Source organism: Carassius gibelio, chromosome B7 (assembly GCF_023724105.1).
Source record: "Carassius gibelio isolate Cgi1373 ecotype wild population from Czech Republic chromosome B7, carGib1.2-hapl.c, whole genome shotgun sequence".
Classification (NCBI taxonomy): Eukaryota; Metazoa; Chordata; class Actinopteri; order Cypriniformes; family Cyprinidae; genus Carassius; species Carassius gibelio.
This window is the reverse complement of record NC_068402.1, coordinates 1739995-1758100: the sequence shown is the minus strand read 5'-3', so window position 1 is coordinate 1758100 and position 18106 is coordinate 1739995. Positions and strand designations below refer to the sequence as shown.

Below are 18106 nucleotides of genomic sequence, written 5' to 3'. Positions count from 1 at the left end.
GAGAAAAAAGATAAAAATAAATGTCTTTTTTTTTTTTAGAAAAAAAGAAAAGAAAAAATAATTGGAGAGAGAGATTGAAAAAGTTTTGTGCAGAGAAAAAAAAGTTACTTGGCAAGAAAACAGAAATCAGTAGAGAAAAAAAATTTAGGAAAAAGAAAACATTGGAGTGAAAAAACAAATCAGAGAGAGAAAAACAGGGCAAAACAATTAAAGACAATTAAAAAAAAAAAAGGAAATCATTTTGTTCAGAGCTTCAATTAAATCTGAAATGTCTGTGTTTTTGACTGTCTCTTCAGAAACTGTTCTTTCGCTTTCTTCAACATAAAAAAGAGGGAGAGAGAGAGAGAGAGAGAGAGAGAGAGAGAGAGCTTTATCATGCAGTACCAACCTCGGCCACGGGGTGCCACTATAATTTAGCATGAAATCTGATGCTTACACTGCTTTCTGTATTTAGACTTGTTTAAGTACATTTCTTTTAAGCTATGGTTTGGCAAATAAGAATCGAGACAAAATCTGATTAAATATATGCATATATGACCTTAGAATTTTTTTACATTTTTATCTAATGTTTGACAGTTTTTTTTTTTTAAGAAAAGAATCCATGAAGAATCTTAAGACGTGGGCTCAGAAAAGATACAAGATAATTTTCTTCCACCTTGACTTTCTCCTCACATTACGGCTCAGGGCTTCCATTCAATATAAATAATGCTGTCGAAGCTGAACTGTTTCTGACCGCGTCTGACTGTCGTATCATGAGATTCAGTGGTCAGAGAACTCAGTCAGTGTTTGTACGGTGATGAACAAAGAAAACAGGCCTGTCGCACAGTGATAGGAAATAAAACTAACATTAATTAGCATCTACAAGTAATAAATTATCATCCCATTAAAAATTATAATGAATTATAAATTGAAATAATTATAAATTATAAAATAATTACTATTACAATATTGCTAGCTTTAGTTTGATAGTCTGATCATTGGCATTATAAACCACGTGGCGTTATGAGAATAAAAGACTTTCCGTCACTCACATAAATGTGTTTTAGGAGTCCACAGCTACACTGTACTATAAATACACTCCAGTTTACACTCTCAAAGTGTTTGTGTCGAGCTGAAGTGAGGAAGACTATTCTGGAAGGAAAGTGTGAATCAGAAATAAGCACACGACACAGGGTGTAAGAAGTATATAACCAATTGTATTCCCTTCTGATAATATACACGTATGCAGATTCATCTCACTGGGACACTCTACAATAACATTTAGAAAGAACAAGAGAGCTGAGGAGAAACGCATCCGACAAACCTGAACTGGAACGGATAGAATGGAAACACATTCACACAGACAAACGCTCACACAAACACACAGAGATGGAAGAGTGAAATCGAATGATGATGATGAGGTCTGGTCCTCATTGAGTGAGAATGGAGTATGAACAGCCCTCCACACGCTGAGTAAAGCGAGCAACATGATTTAAACGGAGGATGATGACGATGATGATCAAAGTCTTCTGGATACAAGGAGATACTCTCCTGCCTGTAAAGGAAATGTTCTCTTGTAAACCAAATCACATTTTGCTGTTTTATACTAAAAAGAGCATCTGCTTTCTGGAATCCGATTCACTGATCTTTGCATTTCACTGCACTTTCTTTTTTTGTTTTTCTTTTTTTTTTCTTACGGATGATAATTAGGAAAAACACATCTCTTTTAGCACTGGGATGAGATTCAAATATTTAGACATTTCACAAACTGTTTTAAACATTTTCTTTTCAATGTAGAGTTTAGTTCTTTTCATAGAGTTGAGAAAATTTGAATACTAGAGTTCAAGATGTACATCTTCCAAGGAACAAGCCATTTTGTCTTTCATTTGAGAGTTCGTTCCATTAAATGCTCAAAGTTCATACCTTCTTTCCTCCTGAGAGAACGTGGTCAAAGACGCAGCTGAGTTTACGTTCCCTACATGGGATTTACATTAATTGGATCGTTATTGTCTTTTCCCTTTGACATTGTGACTAAATAAAAAAGCACACATACAGACACACACATATAGAAAACAAAACAAAAGACATCCTAGCATCCTGCTCTGCTGTTTTCCACTGATACGGTTTGTTGGCATGATCAAGCGCATCAGACCTTCAGTTGCTCATGTCCCTTTGTCTTTGTATTTGAATATATCTATTTGCTGCTGGGGGTTTCATGTTCTTAAATGTGGAGCAGAAACCAAGATCCTCAGCGGGTCCAGGACAGATCCTTGGGGAACCCCAAAAACACACAACGAATATTTGCTTGAATGCAGGGTGACTGCAGGCCACCGAGAGTCCTAGGGGCTTAAGGTATCATCCACAGATGTTTCGCTAGTTGTAACAGTTTGATATATAGATATATATTTATTTGTTTAACTCCACAGAACAGTTTTTGTCTCTTTTCATTTTGAATACCACATGCTGGAAACACAACAGAATTACGTTGCATCTGCTCCTGAGCACCAAGGAGAAAAAGAGAGAACAAGCCAAGAAAGGGTGTGAGGAAAGAGAGAAAGAGAGGGATGATGGGATGGGAGAATGGAAACGTGAATCACTTGGAAAGAGAGGGAGACGGATTTGACACGGAGCTTGTTTGGCAGTATTACGGAGTAGTGTGACTGCTAAACGTTTTCGCCACCATCTGTTCCTGAAATGTCACCAATGCCAAGCCGTTCCAACTGAACTGCTCTCATTCCCAAACGATTCTCAACCGCATCCAATACTCGAATGGAGCAACAATGGATCGCCCAATCAGCCTGGCAAACGGGGGTGTTTTGACATCAGATTAGGAGATTTTATGAATATTGAGGACTAGTATTAACAAAGTACAAACTAGAGTGTTAAATTACAAGTGAGGGAATTTTTATTTTGGTAATAGGGATTAGTTATCAAAAATGGAAATGAGGGAGGGGGTGATTCTGAATCCTATGTGCTTTCGAACTCATATACTCTCTTACTGGAAATGAAACCTACAGCTAGATTGGAAATTAAAGAGACTGGTAAACTGCAATAAATACTCCCTCCCTTTCCATTCCTCATCCTATCTCTCTCCTTCTCCCCCTCGCTTCCGCCTCGGTCCCTCTGGAGGCCGAGCTCAGACGTAATACTCCTTGTCTTTGTTCTTCTTGCTCTTTGTGCCCATCTTGGCTGCACCGGGTTGCTTCTCCTTCACCAGGGCTCCGTTGCTTTGCGTGGCCGAGTTGCTGATGTAGTTGCGACTCTGGTCCACCTGGTAGGAGCCTTCGTCGCGGTTGCGATACTTGTACATGGCATAGAGTAGGATGAGGATACAGAGAGCGGCTGCAGCCACAATGCCCACCACCATGCCCGTCGTGCTACTGGACTCTCGGATCACCTCCACTGCTCCTGGAGGCCCTCGGTCTGGTGATGAGGGGTCTGTAGTGGGCACATGGGGAAAATTGGGAGGATATGTTATACCTGGGACATGCCGGTGCCGCCCGCCATGTTCCGGGTCGCCCGATGGCTGTATGGGCGGCAGCAGCACCTGGTCACGGGTGTTCATTTTACCCGCGGGGATGTTGGGGCCACTGTTGATGCCGGGTTTGAGCCGGGGCACCGGGGGGGCCGTGGGGGCGAACGGGAGCGGAGGGCGAGGGGACTTGGGATTACGTGCGATTGGCCGGTCGCCTCGGGGGTCCCCGGCTGCAGGGGGAGGGGGGAGTACAGTCCGGTCAGTGACAAGGGGGGAGTTTTTATAATAATCCTCATCGTCGGACTCCGTCATCTCGCCCGAGCCGTAGGCCGAGACCTCCATGGGCTCTTCACAGTCCTCCTGGTCCAGCGGACAGGGGGGCCGGCCGGGCAAGGGGAGAGAATCTTTGGTGGTCTCGAGCAAGGTGAGGAAGGGGCGATAGGTCGGGGGCGGGGGAATAACGGGGTAATGTGTCACAATTGATGGGGGGTCAAGGGAATCCACAGTTATAATTGGCAACACTAGTTCACCTCCTAGGATGAAAGAGAGAAGGAACACAGTGTTAGTTGGAACACAAGCAAATTAATGCACAAGAGAGAGAGAAGAACCATCATTAGAACAGCACTAAGACTTAATGAGGTTAGTTCTAAAGTTAGTTTCGTTAGCATCTATTTAAAATCAGTCTATAAACAGCTAGGCTAAGGCTAAGTCACTACAGCTGTATACATTACAGGGTTAGAGTAATACAGAGAAATATTAAGTTAAGCATGTGCTAGACCAGCTAGAAGGTACATTCATGTAAAAATCCTACAAAAACAGTTCTACATCTGTGCTAATGCTAATGCTAGCTGTGCTAACCTCCACTTACTGACTGCATGTTTAAGAAGAGAGCAAACCACGTAGTACAGGTCACTTACATCAACAAATTGGCCGCATGATTTTTGCATGAAAAAAAAAATTACAAAAACAAAGCTGTGTAAGATTGTTCTGGGATAGTGATAAACAAATTTCAGCCCATGTTTAAAAGTAGGTAAAGTGTTTTGAACTCATCATTCAGTGAATGTTTTCCCAGAGCTCATAAGGCTCATAATCCCCGCTCCCCGTTGGCATGGTGATAGCTCGCTAATGATGAGGATCTATATGCAAAACTTTCCACTCTCACCCCGGGGTACCAAAGGTGATATTTTCAAATTACTGTCCCACAATACTTCCCCCCCCCCAAAACACAGACCAAATCTTTAAAGATAATTATCCATAAGCCTGTCCCTTGGAAATATCATACCATGAATAACAAAAGGCTGTATTTTCCCCCGGAATAGGCTTGTCAAGGAATGTCAAAAGTTGAAATTACACACAACGTATTCAAGTATTCATTAGAATTCAGCTCAGATTTGTCAAACAATTTCATCTGTGGCATCACCACCTGAGATGGAGCAAAAATGTAGGAAAACTGGGTGCAGAAGAGATTATTTTGTTTAAACACATAATGCACATTGTTTTTCATATGATGAGGCAAATTAGTGTGACAAACATTGCTGGGGGGGGGGTTGCTGGGGGGTTTGGCTGTGATCTGTGCGCTTTGGGAAACCTCCTCAAACCATGGCATCAACACGGCACCCACCCCTTAACCAGAAGAACCTTCAAAAAGGCCATCCTGTTTGCATACTGATGAACAGAGTCATTAAGCTCAAAACTCAGAATCTACCAGGAGGAAAGGTTACATTAACATTCAGAACACACATACATCTGTTAGAAGCTGAAAAGGAAACAGTATGTTAATGGTATCTTTTACAGAGTCTGTCCCATCCATCAGCCCCGGTGTAGAAGCGTGCATCTGCGGGTTGAGAGTCTGGGGAGCGCTTCAGAATAAAATTAATGCACATTTACCACCGACAAATATTTTATACCCATTGCTTGAAAAAAGTTGCTGGAGGCCACCAGCCATTTAGAGGAACGATCTGTCAAGGGCGCCGAATGGAGTCTGATAATTCAGTAACTGACACCGCCGAGACCACGTGTTAATGTGCCACTGGGCACAACAATATTTCCTTCTTTTATTAAATTTGTTGGAATATCTTACGATACGCAGCCAGAGCAATCTGTTCCCAAAGAGGGCGGAATCGCTCTCAGGAGAGGAACCTTCAATCCTGATATTACCTTCTAGTATCTTCTCTAAAATGCACATGAAGGAGAACTAATGGAAATGAGCAAAGATATGCAAACGATAAACTTTCTCAAACCGTCAATCCGCAGACGCACAAGTCAGTGAACGTTTGCACAACCCATCAGTCGTCTGTGTGTTTGTGACAAATCTCATATAGATAAGAAATCTTTGTTCCAGCAGTATGTGATTGGTCAAAGTTGCCTCCTGTGACAGTTGCGTTGATAACAAGAACAACATCAGAATAGCATCATGACTCATGCGTACAAACGGATATCTCACATGCTTAGCGCAGTGCTGTTCTCACTTGTTTCTAGATGATTGTCTGTAGTGGAACTGGAGTAATGACTGCAGCTTTATTCATGCTTTTATTTCTTAAACTGCAACAGATGACTCTTACGTCTGTCTGTTGTAAATCCATCGCGAGATATGCAATTTAAGCCAGACAAACTACTAGAGACGCACTGTTCTTTAACTGGCAAATTAAATGTCATTAACAATTAGAAATCAAGAACCCTGAACTAGTCTAGCACAGAGCACCTGCATAAACACAAAGTAAAAATAGACACTTTTGTGCTTATACTGCAGTTTTGAGATGAAAATGGAAATACAAGCACAGCAACAAAACAAAAACAAAACATCTTTTTCTCTTCTTCACCTTCACATTAAAATTAGATTACTATCTCTCAAAAAGTAATGCATGTCATATCAGCCTCAACCAGTTGAACAAAACAAGGACAGACATGAAATCGCTCTTTTAATTATTTGAAATAAATAAATTTGATTCCTGAATCAAAATAAATGATTCTTGAGCTGGCCAAAGTATTTAAAGGTTACAATTAACAAATGTTCTAACCATATGTTCATTTATGTTAAATCCACTATTGATTTATACAGAATTTGTTTTATAGTTTATAAAGAATGTAAAGCAATTACAACAGAAGTAACTAAGAAAAGAAAAATCAAGAGTTATCTCTCTTAGAAATGAAAGACTTTTACACCCAATATTGTTCATGATTCTGAGATCTGTCTAAATGCACTGTAAAATATGATTTTCTTTTACAGCTTTTTTAGTCTTGTTTTGCAGTACAAATATCTAAACTTCCTTAAATCAGGTTACATTTACTTGAGAAGCAAAATTAAAATATTATGTCTCGGTTTCAAAAAAAAAAAAGAAAAAAAAAAAGAAATGAAATTACTTTATGCTTTTAGGGAGCAAGAAAACAATCCACTATTGGGGTAGGAAGAAAAAAAAACTATTCAATTGAAAAACAGGTAGATTTTTCTTACCTCATAGACATTTGTTTCTTCATTAAAATGTAAACACTTAATTTAGATTATTATTTATTTACCCCCCCTCTCTAACCTAGTTTTTTTCCTCACAAGTAATTGTATCTTGATTTGAGAATGATTTGATATGATTACTGGAAAATAATACAAAAATACTGAAGTGTTTTGTCCTGGAGGTTTGAGCAGAACCCTGCACGTTGAATGGATGCTCTACTGGATCATTAATGACAAGATGAGCAGCACAATGAGAGAGACTCGTATGTCCAGAATAAAGTCCAGCTTGTTTTGGACATTCAGGAGCCTGTTTACATCCACACAGTAATGAAAGCTGGAAATGTGACTGCTGTTTGCTGCGGGCGCTCCTGCCATGGGGAAGGCTGAAATTGGAGTTGTCTCTCTCTTAGCTAATTTGATTTTGAAGCTGAACACTAGAGAGATGGCGGGGGTGAGACCGACCCTGATGCTTAATAATTGACGACAGAAGACACCGGGAGCCTAGACGCTCAGAGAGACTGAGATTAACCTCTATAAATGTACTCGCTTCACATCAAACCACACATTTCATATGCAGCAGGATGAAATATTCATGTTTGTTTTGTTAGTCTTGCTTCTGCAACTAATAAATTAATCTTGATTATATTTGAAGAGACACAGAGATGCTTTATGGTTTCTATAAAGCCAGTGAAACCAATTTCTAAAGCTATAAATCAAAACCTGCTTCTTGTTCTCATATATATATATATATATATAGTTTTTCTTTATATACATAAGAAGTAATTGTTGGAATGCCTCACATATAATGAATGTATATGCAGGATAATGCTTCGCTGCATACAACTTTGTTAAGTAAAACTATTCAAATCATTTTTGTTCACTGCATATAAATATATCAATATTTAAATAAATCGAATGATTAAATAATAAAAAGTAAAAATTGTAAAAATTAGAAATGTTGGCTTGGAACCTAACTGAAATAAGTTAAAGCTAAAAGAAATACCCCTCCCCTCTAAAACTAAATAAAATGACAAAAGCCCAAAAACAAAACTACTAAAACTGAAATAAAAAATAAAGCCAAATAGAAATATTAGCCTGTACAATTAAATATTACAGACTGAAGTGTGTGTGTTTGTTTGTGTATGTGTGTGTAACAGTCAGTCTGTCTTGTTTGTGTGTAACAGTCAGACTACAGTCTACTTTAGTGTGTTTGTATAAAAGACAATAGTGTATTTGTTGGTTAGTCAGACTGTCATGTGTTTGTGTGTAACAGTCAGACTGACAAGTGTTTGTTATAGTCATACTGTTTTGTGTTTGTGTGTAGCAGACTGTCTCATCTTTGTGTGTAACAGGCAGACTGTCATGTGTTTGTTATAGTCATACTGTTTTGTGTTTGTGTGTAGCAGACTGTCTCATCTTTGTGTGTAACAGGCAGACTGTCATGTGTTTGTGTAACAGTCAGACAGTAGTGTGTTATTTGTGTAACAGTCAGACTGTCTAATGTTTGTGTGTAACAGTCAGAGTGATGTGTGCTTGTAATAGTCATGTTGTTGTGTGTTTGTGTGTAACAGTCAGATTGTCTTGCGTGTGTGTGTGTAACAGACCGATGTGTGTTTGTTATAGTCATGCTGTTGTGTGTTTATGTGTAGCGGTCAGACTGTCTCATCTTTGTGTGTAACATTCAAACTGTCTCATCATCACAATCTATCTATGCAGCTGTAGGTTTGAGATATAATGCTGTTTGTATGTTTGTGTCTAACAGTCACTCTGTTGTGTGTAAAAGTCAGACTGTTGTCTTTGAAACAGTCTGTAGTTTGTTTGTGTAACAGTCGGGCTGTAGTGTGTTTCTGAGCAACAGCCAGACTGTAGTGTGTGTGTGTGTGTGTGTTCGTAACAGTCAGTCTGTCTTGTTTTTGTTTAACACTCTGCTGTGTTAAAGTCAGAATGAAGTGTGTTTTTGTTTGTAACCATCAGATTGTCTTGTATTTGTGTTACAGTCAGACTGTAGTGTGTTTGTGTGTAACAGTCAGACTGTCGCATGTTTGTAAGTCAGAATGTAGTGTGTTTGAAACTGTCGATCATAACACACTACTAGAGAGACTGGAAAACTGGGTCGGGCTTTCTGGGATGGTACTCAAATGGTTCTTGTCAATCTTAGAAGGGTACTCAGATGTGCTAAAACAGTAGTCAAATGTAAATCTAGACTCAAAACCCATGTGTTTAGCTGTGCATTTATTGAATGAGCACTGTGCCATGTCCGAAATGATTGCACTGTGTTTTACGTATTCACTGTATTTTATGTAAAATCATTTTCTATTTCTACTTGTTTTAAATTCATTTTAAATAAGTCAATTTTAAAATAATTTCCAAAGTTTTAAAATTGCTTGTTTTATTTTTGTTCTTCAAGATTATTTTACTTTCTATTATGTTTGTGTGTAACAGTCATACTCTGGTGTGTTTGTGTGTTACAGTCAGATTGTTGTGCAGTTGTAGTTTCAGCTCATTATAAAGTGGAGAATGGTCGGCAGGCTCCAGTGAATGATATAACTAGGAGCTTCTAATGTGGGCAGAGATTAATTGGCCCATGGAGATCAGCTGAGATGAGGGATGTTTCTGTGGGACCCTGGAGCAGAGATTTCTGTCCCTCCATCCATCCGTCCGTATCTCTCTGCTTCATCTGTGGCTCATCTATCTATTTCATGATCCAGCAGATGTGAGGAACATGTTAATGCAAGTCAGAGCCCCCCCCCCCTCTCTCTCTCCTCTCTGTGTTTGATTTGTACTTCATCTTTCTTGTTTTCTTTTACTTTGTTGTCCAGCATTTGACGGTGAGTCACACAGTTTGTTTGCGCTCTTTGTCCTTCTTTTCTGCTCCAGTGTGCAATAGAAATATTTGCTTTCAGGCTCCAACACTCAAAGCTACTTTATGAAATGAAAATGATTAAAGACATTGTATGGTACAATATACATTTATTAATAACTTAAAACCATAAGAGTTCCTTCTACATGACATTAATTTAGGTTGAATCTGATTGTCAGCTTTAAGTGAGGCATATTTTGTCCAATCACAGCTGCACACTGGATGAGATTGTGTGTGTGTGTGTGTGTGTGTGTTTACAGCATATAAAACACACAAGGATGATAAGACTGACTCACCGTTTCCAGGCTCACACTCCTCGAGATCTTCATCATCACTCGGACATTCTGCTGACGCTACTAAGAGATCGTCAGTATTCTGCAGATAAAAGGAAAAGTCAGACAGTCAGTACAGTGTCTGTCTTCAATATAATGAATTAAAAATACATCAGACCCCAACCACATCCATATACACAGCTGTCATGAGACGATCCCTCACACTCTCTGACTGCAGCTCTGCTTTCAGTCCATTAATCAGGTGCCCATGTGTAAATAGATAATGTCGTATCTGAACACACAGAGCACTGGAGACTGTCATCTCTGAGTCAAAGCTGCCAGACACAGTGTCTGAAATCATCCTCATCCGTTTCTCATGACACGTCAAACTAATTTCAGCATCTGCACTTACAGAGAAAAGGAATCTCTCTGAGGAAAACACACAGTCAGCGGTGAAACCTCAGCAGAGAGATTCTCCATCAAAGAGCTTCTGATCAGACCTGTGATTGACTTCCTGTCCCTCTGTCTGACTTCCTGTCCATCCATCTGCTTGTCCATCTTTCCATTTACCTGTCCCTACAATTATTTGTCTGCTATCCATCTATCTTTCCATCAGTCTTTCTGTCCGTGCATTTGTATGTCTATCTGTGCATCCATCCATCCATCTCTCTATCTCTCATCCATCTATCATCTTCCCTTTTGTCTGTTCATCCATCTATCTATCCATCCATCTATCTGTCCGCCAATCTGTCTATCTGTCTGTCCATAACTCAAACTCAAACTATAAAACAATCAGCTAATTGCCAAGGCAAAGATTCTCATTAAATTAACGTACTAAAATAAAAATGTAAACTGACTGATCAAAACAACACTGTATACTGTGTAATTAGTCACTAATCAGAATACCTAAACTGCAAACTAATATAAACCTTAAAAAAAAAAATCTGAACTGATTGTTACTAAAATATTTAGGAATACAAACTCTTCCAAATTGCAATTCTGATGATAGATACAGTATACGTAAATAAGTGTATGAAGAGAAGCAGTACTTGGCGTTAGTCCTGAATGCACGGATTGGTTGTGTGACCGTGAACTGGACGAGGAACTCATTCTCTGCAGATTTATTTGACGCTCACACTCGCTGAACCAGCCGCGGGACACAATCCTGTTTTCTTTTAATTAGTTCTGAAAAGCTGCAGACTATTGTACTGAAGCCTGGAGTGGTTCTACACTTATTTATTTCATAAAGTGATATTTATTAGAGACTACATCATTTGGAGCGCAGTGATCAAAATCACATTTCAGCATCACGTGTTTCTGTAACCCAACATGACATTTCAGTTGTGCGGAATCGTTTAATTCATCCTCTGCCCGGTGAATACATTAACGCCACAGCCCCGATACCATTCCCGCTGGAAAAGGCTTTTGTTCTTCAAATATTAAAGGGCTGCTGTTTTAAATGTTTCGTTGCCATAATCAAATGTCTCTTCTTGTCTGTGAAACATTGAGCTGGATTCTCAGTACAGGAAGAGGAAATCTATAACTGCAGGCAAACGCCGGCGTGTGTTTTCATACTTGTGAGATGAGTTGTAGTATCCGGTATACAGTCCAACAGCTCATGAGGACATTTAAGATGGCTGTGGGTCACTGCTGTACATCTGACATTTCTGAGGGTTTTTTGAGATTGTACACAGACTGTAGGCCTGTGGCGTCACGACAGCTTCATTTAAACAGCCTGTACATACTGTTTCAGACCTACTTCTGCTACTGGAGCAGCGCCACAGCAAAAGATCTGCAGAATTAAGTTACTATTACAGAATTCCACAGCTGATTCTACTGCACTGCCTGTATAGCCCCGCCCACCGATTATACATCACTGCCTGTATAGCCCCGCCCACCGATTCCACATCACTGCCTGTTTATCCCCGCCCACCGATTATACATCACTGCCTGTATAGCCCCGCCCACTGATTCTACATCACTGCCTGTTTAGCCCCGCCCACCGATTATACATCACTGCCTGTTTAGCCCCGCCCACCGTTTATACATCCCTGCCTGTTTAGCCCCGCCCACCGATTATACATCACTGCCTGTATAGCCCCGCCCACCGATTCTACACCACTGCCTGTTTAGCCCCGCCCACCGATTCTACACCACTGCCTGTTTAGCCCCACCCACCGATTCCACATCACTGCCTGTTTAGCCCCGCCCACCGATTCTACACCACTGCCTGTTTAGCCCCGCCCACCGATTCTACACCACTGCCTGTATAGCCCCGCCCACCGATTCTACATCACTGCTTGTTGAGCCCCACCCACCGATTCTACACCACTGCCTGTATAGCCCCACCCACCGATTCCACATCACTGCCTGTTTAGCCCCGCCCACCGATTCTACACCACTGCCTGTATAGCCCCGCCCACCGATTCCACATCACTGCCTGTTTAGCCCCGCCCACCGATTCTACACCACTGCCTGTTTAGCCCCGCCCACCGATTCTACACCACTGCCTGTATAGCCCCGCCCACCGATTCTACACCACTGCCTGTATAGCCCCGCCCACCGATTCTACACCACTGCCTGTATAGCCCCGCCCACCGATTCTACACCACTGCCTGTATAGCCCCACCCACCGATTCCACATCACTGCCTGTATAGCCCCACCCACTGATTCTACACCACTGCCTGTATAGCCCCACCCACCGATTCTACACCACTGCCTGTATAGCCCCACCCACCGATTCTACACCACTGCCTGTTTAGCCCCGCCCACCGATTCTACACCACTGCCTGATTAGCCCCACCCACTGATTCTACACACCTGTTTTTGTCAGCAGGATCACCCTGAGTTTTGTGATGTTATCTGCCATCAATGCGACAGGATTGCTGTAATATTGTGAGATAGATGTTGTGTGTAGTTGTGGTGGTGAGTCTATTTGGGGGCTGTTATTCAATCCCAGTCCGTATACATATATCAATCCTGCGGCCCTACAGTCTGTTGATCATCACAGGAATTAATCCTGACACTCATTAAAAACCAGAGAAGAACTGTTCTCCCACACACTGGATCTTTTGCTCCTGTTTTCTCTGTCTGATCGTAGTGTTACTGTTACTGACCTGCGTGACGCTGTCTCTCATGGTGGGCGAGCGCTGTCTGCGGGTGGTAGTGGTGGCCATGGTGGTGGTGGTCTCCATGATGGTGGTGGACATGTCTGCGAGGGGTGTGGTGGAGGTGGTGTCGGTGCTCATGACGGAGGGCACGTCTCCCACCAGACGCAGGTTCCCCTGCACCTGAACATTCGGATCGCCCTCCGCCGCCAGCTTCAGCACCTGCAGGCCGTTATAGTACAGCCCCGAGACCTGACCCTGGAAGTTACGGCCCTTCTCACCCCCGCCCACCTTAATGAAGGCCTGGCTGTTGAAGATGGTCAGCTGCCGACCTGCGGAGGGCGAGAAACACACCCTGCCATCAGCCTCGGGTCACTGAGAGACACACACACACGGAGAAACACCCGCAAACACACCGATAACACCCTGAGACCACACAGCCAGACTCTGAATGATACAGCTCTTACTGTTTCTTCACATTAATGCACTGCGTCCTACAAAACATCAGAATACATCAACGGCAAATCAACTGGAGAACAAAGAGAAACACCAAACAGAAGAAAAATAGGAAAACAAACAAAAATACAAAAATAATGAACAGAAAAATAAATAAATAATCCAAATTAATTCAAAAGAAAAAACAAACAAGTAGAAAAAACAAATTAATGAAATAAAACTAAACATATCACAAATAAATAATTAAACAAATAAATACAATATGAAGGAAAAGAAAAAAAAGAGAATAGACAGAAAATGAATTATTAAAAATAGAAAGAATAATATTAAGGAAGAATAAATAGAATTGGAAAAAGAAAACATGTGAATGAAAATAGAACATAATCAAAAATAAACAAATAAATAAATACATCATCTATCCATCTATGTGTGTGTGTGTGTGTGTGTGTCTCACTGTATAGTCTGATATAACTGTGTCACATGATGTGCTTTTGCATCTTCTCATACTGTATCAAATCACAGTTAAAGCTGGTGGTCAACCTCGCTTGTGTTACCGAGAGTGAGGTTTCTCTCTCATTCACACGCCATCCTCATCCTCATCTCCATGGAAACCTCACGCGGGCAGAATGACCTTTACAGGCTTTCAGAGACGAGAGATGGACAGAATGAATAAGATGATGAAGATGGGAAATATTCATAGAGCAGCTGATGATGAAAGACGGACAGAAAGCAAAGGAAAGCAGTTTGTGAGACTGATGGTGTTTGATTCGGATAGTTTTAATGCTTTAATGTTGCCTCTGATGATGATGATGATGGTTGGTGAGGAGATCAAAGCACACACACACACACACACACACACTGGATCCGTCACACATCTCCTCCTCTGTGAATGTGTGTGACTCTCTATTCCTAAACGTTCCTCTCTTCTCCTCCTGTGAGCTTCTCACATCGAGCGAGCGAGCGGAGAGATGTGTGTCTGATTGAGCGTCTGACGTCACATAACGGATCTGAGCAGGACTGAGAAACCCCCGAAGAATGGAAACGTCCAGCAGTGAGAATTCATGATCTGAGCTGTGAAAAACATCTCCAATCATCTGAGAAACATCAGCGAGTGAGTGAAGATGCTCTGATCAGTCATTCTGAGGAGACCAGTGACCCGCAGGAGACACACAGACAGAGAGAGGAACACATGAACATCATCTGAACAAGAAGAGAAACAACTGTTCAAAATAATCACTAAAACGGAGACAGATAGAAGAGCTAAGATAGAAGGTAGAAGGGAAAAAATTACATGTAAAAATAAATACATATATTAATAAAGAAATAAGATAAAGATGAAAAATAAATGGAAAAAAAAAACTAAATAAAATGTTAAAAAAATAAATATAAATAAGTAAACAGATATAATACATAAAAAAATTAATGAAAATAAAAACAGAAAATAAAAAATAACAGAATGAGAGAATAAAATAATTAAAGAAAGAAAGAATCAGAAAAAGAAGGGAAAATAAATGAATAAAAAGAGAAAGCATGAACAGTACGACGACGGTGACTGATCCGGATCATTCTGTCATCATTCATCTCAAACCTGTAGGACTCTTCTTCTTTGGTCAAACATAAAACACTGAGACATTTCTCGATATATCTTCTTTAATGCTCTTTATGTGTGTGTGCTTCCTCTTCTTTGACTGATGACAGAATGATCATGTGTGGGTGAACTGAAGCTGAGCACAGAGAGCAGAGCGACCGCTGAGTTCTGCTCTTTATTAAGAACAAATAAACTCACAGATGAAAGACGAGTGAGAAGAGTGCTGCTCCCTAATTACAGAGTGTGTGTGTGTGTGTGTGTGGTCTCCTCTGATCCAGAGCACTGGAGTGTGTGTGTGTGTGTGTGTGTGTCGCCTCCTCTGATCCAGAGCACTGGAGTGTGTGTGTGGTCCCCTCTGATCCAGAGCACTGGAGTGTGTGTGTGGTCCCCTCTGATCCAGAGCACTGGAGTGTGTGTGTGTGTGTGTGTGTGTGTGTCGCCTCCTCTGATCCAGAGCACTGGAGTGTGTGTGTGTGTGTGTGTGTTGCCTCCTCTGATCCAGAGCACTGGAGTGTGTGTGTGTGTGTGTGTGTGTGTGTGTCGTCTCCTCTGATCCAAAGCACTGGAGTGTGTGTGTGTGTGTGTGTTGCCTCCTCTGATCCAGAGCACTGGAGTGTGTGTGTGAGTGTGTGTGTGTGTGTGGTCTCCTCTGAGTGTGTGTTTGATCTGGTGACCCGTGTTCTTCACCAGCAGGACTGAAGGCTGTGAAACTGAAGTTCTGGTGGAAAGTTTCCTCTGCTTCTTCTGTGATGTTTCCTGCTCAACAGGAAGCGGTTGCCGGGGTCACAGGTTGTTGCTATGGTGTTTAACGCATCATCGCATGTGTTTGTGTGTGCATCTGACCTGTGATGGACTTCACTGGAGCTGTGACAGGTGTTCATCCATCACAGAGATGAAGAGAGAGTCTGGAGAGGATCAGGTGTTTCTGTCTGGAAACACAAGCTTTATTCCAGGATTCTGTGCTGTCTGATAGAAAAGCCTGTGTTTCTTCTCTCTGGAGTCATCTAAAAGTGTTCAGACTGAGCCCAAGCGCAGTGATTTAGTAGCGGCGCCAGGCTGTAAAACAAATGTGTTCTGCACTCACATTTCCCCGCTGAGGACTTCCTTCAGGATCCGAAATAAACAGCACAAAAGAAATCAGTGTTCTTCGGTTATCTGTAATCTCTGACTGTGTCGGCTCTACAATAAAAAACCAGGACATGAAGGAGCGTCGGATCCAGGAGAAGAGGAGATGATGGAGAGTCATGGGGGACGTTTAGAGCGTGATGAACACCAGCGAGAGAAACACCGGCTTCTGCTGGAATTGAGCTGTTAAACACTTTCTTTCCTCTTCACTGAGCTGCGGAGGTGCTGCCGTCCTGAATTTATAACAGACACCATCGCTGGACGAGAATGTTCTGTGTGATCGAACTCAACGTCAGACGAGAGACTCTCACACACTCACTGTGACGGATCCGTGCAGTCTGGAGCGTCCTCACACACACACACACACACACACACAGATCATCCTGGAACCAGCAATCACCTCCATAACAACATACAGACATATTCAGGACTGCTTTCAGTTTTTAAAACAAGACACTACAGTTGAATAGGATAATATATACTGTGTATATATATCTAGCCTGTAGTGTCTTGCCTTGATTATCATATTCCTGCATGATCATGGGGTTTATCCAGGATAAGAGCAGGAGTGAATGACTGAGCTTGAGTTCATGAGTTCACATCCAGACTGCCCTCACACACACACACACACACACACACACACACGTGACGCTTCACACACTACATCATTCGTTCATCAGACTGTCAGACGTGTACATGTTAAAGGGACCGTATTCTCTCTGAGCAGAGCGTTAACTCGTGAATCACACACATCGCTCTGAGTATGGTTAGTCTGCGCTCTGTTGAGACGGTTCCTCAGATCTGTGTTCGTTCAGTTATGTGAGTTTAGAAACAGGTTTATGACTGAGGGCTTCTTCTTAATCTACTCCAATCAAACGAAGAGAAGAAGAGCGGCGGCCCTCAGGGTTTAGAAGAACAGTTGGTTAAATTCGGATAACCGTTACCTTTTCCCTGACGGTTAACACTCAAACTCCTTTAACCCTTTGAGTGGACAGACGGCCTCCTACAGCTCTTCTACAGAGAGAGACAGGATAATACAGTATCCTACAACTTCAGACCTTTCTCTGCGCTCATTTTCAGATCAATACCACCAAAGCAGTTTAATTTGCAGTTTTATTATAGTTATATAAATGTCTGTTTTATATTTCCTCGTGAAACTTCGTGAACCTTTGCCCACGCTGCAGAACATGACGTTCTTCCTCAGTGTCTGTGTCTTGTTCTTCAGCACAAACATCAAAGCATTCTTAAACCAAGACACGCTTACAGAGGATCAATAATGGCAGAAGATAAGAAGTCTTGTTTTCTGAGAAATTAATTCAAATTAAAAACAAGCAGCTGGCAATGACGTCAAAAAAAAAGTTTATTTGGCAGATCTTTTCTGGTAATTTTGAGAACAGTTTCTGAGAAAACAAGACCTCAGTCATTTAAAACTAGAAATGATCCTTGATTAAAAAATGTCGACAGGTTTGTGCTGGAAAGCAAGAGAGAAATCCAGAGGAAGAACATCACTTTCAGCAGTACGCTGTAACTCTGAAATAGTTCAGATTGCTCACTTGTTGTATTTTTTTCATGTTGCACCAAATTGATTCTTGCATCAAAATCCAACAAGATACCTGTGTTTGCAGCAGACAGATGTGCTAATCAAAGCTAAGATTACTACATAACACCAGCTGTACTGCAGTCTGCCCTCAGGGTAGGTGTGTCCTCAGAGGGAACAGGAACAGGAAGTGAATTAACAGGAAACTCATGTGAGACAGTGAGTTAAGACCTTCTGGACTCAAAGGGTTAAAGCTGGAGT

The 18106-nt window shown here is 41.4% G+C and overlaps 1 protein-coding gene across 8 annotated transcripts in view; it reads right to left on the bottom strand.

The window, feature by feature from the left end:
• Window positions 1–1176: 1176 nt before the first annotated feature.
• The window catches only part of LOC127962221 (neurexin-2-like), a 408062-nt gene continuing 391132 nt past the window's right edge, over window positions 1177–18106 (bottom strand). For 7 of the 8 annotated variants that reach the window (XM_052561735.1, XM_052561731.1, XM_052561733.1 and 4 more), the window contains 3 exons: window positions 13149–13471; window positions 10056–10134; window positions 1177–3987 (listed from right to left, as the gene is read on the bottom strand). In XM_052561735.1, coding sequence (XP_052417695.1) covers window positions 3116–3987; window positions 10056–10134; window positions 13149–13471 — 1274 coding nt within the window. In that variant the 3' untranslated portion in view covers window positions 1177–3115. The remainder of the gene's footprint in view (window positions 3988–10055; window positions 10135–13148; window positions 13472–18106) is intronic. The other variant, XM_052561736.1, reaches the window with a different exon arrangement.